A 1,234-nucleotide genomic window follows, 5' to 3' on the forward strand; every position below is an offset into this window, starting at 1 on the left:
ACAAATTCAACATCTGACGAGTGGAGTGGTCCGGTCAAAACGGGGTCTCTTTGATTCTACTTGACAGTTCGCGTGTAGTGAACTACCACGTAAACCAACCAACCAACTTTTCTTCTTCAGGTAATAAGTTTTAAATTATTTATAATACTGAACGATTGCAAAACAAAAAATTAATTAAGCAGCAAAAACATATAAAAAATCCATTTAGATTTGTTATGAAATCTTCTTTTTTAATATTTTCAATTAATCGATTGTATAATTTACTATGACATTATTAAGGAATGCTATGAACAAAAGATGAAGTACATTTTTCTCACTGTTTCAAAAATTTCAATGAAAACTAGCTAGTAAAATGAAATGCTTATTTTAAATTTCATATTAAATTTGTTCTCAAAAAATCATCATCCTCTTCTTCTTCTATAACACTATAAGATTGCTTGTCACCGCCAGAGCCCACTTTTTCCAAATGAGTTTCGAAAAATTCTTCCACCGTATCGGTGTTCCATTTGGTAATCGATAAAGTCTCCTTAACATTACCGGTTTTATCCAACAATTTAACAATGGGATCTAAACCACGCACGTATTTAATGGTCAAGTTGGGGAATTTGGCGGGACGACCACTCTTAATAAAGGCCTGGATTTGTGGGTAAGCACGGAATTTACAGGTACAAACTTCCAATATAGCTTTGGGATAGCGACGTTGGGCGGCCGGCAATTCATCTAACGTACAGCACTCACGACAATGTGGCCTAAGTGGAGTTGAGTAAAGAAATGTTTAAGTTTTACATTTAACTAGTTTAAGAAACCTACTTTAATGTTTCCAAACCAAAATCATCCAGCTTCTCACAACTGGAACACATTAGTTGGCCTTTGATGAAACCCAATTCACGGCAATCATTTGACGTAAATTCACCTAATGTGTATGACTATAGAAAATTGCATTAACTATTTAGATTTTAAGTTTGAAAACTACTTACTACATATATAGTGAATAATAAATATATTATTTTAATCATTTTTATTATAAATTTAACTAGTTTTAATACTAAATTGCCGACACGTAAATTCTACAATAAAAAACATAAACACTTGTAGTGAACACCGTCACAGTTTTTTTGACAGCATTTGGAACAGAGTGACTCAAATAAAATTGTTTTTTTTTTTAACAGGGTTATTGTATAGTTGGATAGATAGATAGATAGATAGATAGATAGATAGATAGATAGATAGATAG

General features: G+C 31.9%; 1 protein-coding gene across 1 annotated transcript; it reads right to left on the reverse strand.

Moving 5' to 3' along the window:
- Nucleotides 1-199: 199 nt before the first annotated feature.
- On the reverse strand, nt 200-1,107 carry LOC111688350 (selenoprotein F). Its single transcript, XM_023450840.2, has 3 exons — nt 978-1,107; nt 811-926; nt 200-749 (listed from the first exon to the last, which is right to left on the reverse strand). The coding sequence occupies exons 1-3, from the start codon at nt 1,014-1,016 to the stop codon at nt 374-376; spliced, it is 531 nt and encodes a 176-aa protein (XP_023306608.1). The 5' UTR covers nt 1,017-1,107; the 3' UTR covers nt 200-373.
- Nucleotides 1,108-1,234: the final 127 nt, after the last annotated feature.

Source organism: Lucilia cuprina, chromosome 5, assembly GCF_022045245.1.
Source record: "Lucilia cuprina isolate Lc7/37 chromosome 5, ASM2204524v1, whole genome shotgun sequence".
NCBI classification, from domain to species: domain Eukaryota; kingdom Metazoa; phylum Arthropoda; class Insecta; order Diptera; family Calliphoridae; genus Lucilia; species Lucilia cuprina.

Excerpts from the sequence above, each read along its gene's own strand:
- LOC111688350 (XM_023450840.2), bottom strand. The coding sequence starts at position 1,016 with ATGATTAAAATAATATATTTATTATTCACTATATATGTA. Across the intron at positions 927-977 it reads TATTATTCACTATATATGTA|TCATACACATTAGGTGAATT; the intron begins GTAAGTAGTTTT and ends AATTTTCTATAG. Across the intron at positions 750-810 it reads TTTGGTTTGGAAACATTAAA|GCCACATTGTCGTGAGTGCT; the intron begins GTAGGTTTCTTA and ends AACTCCACTTAG.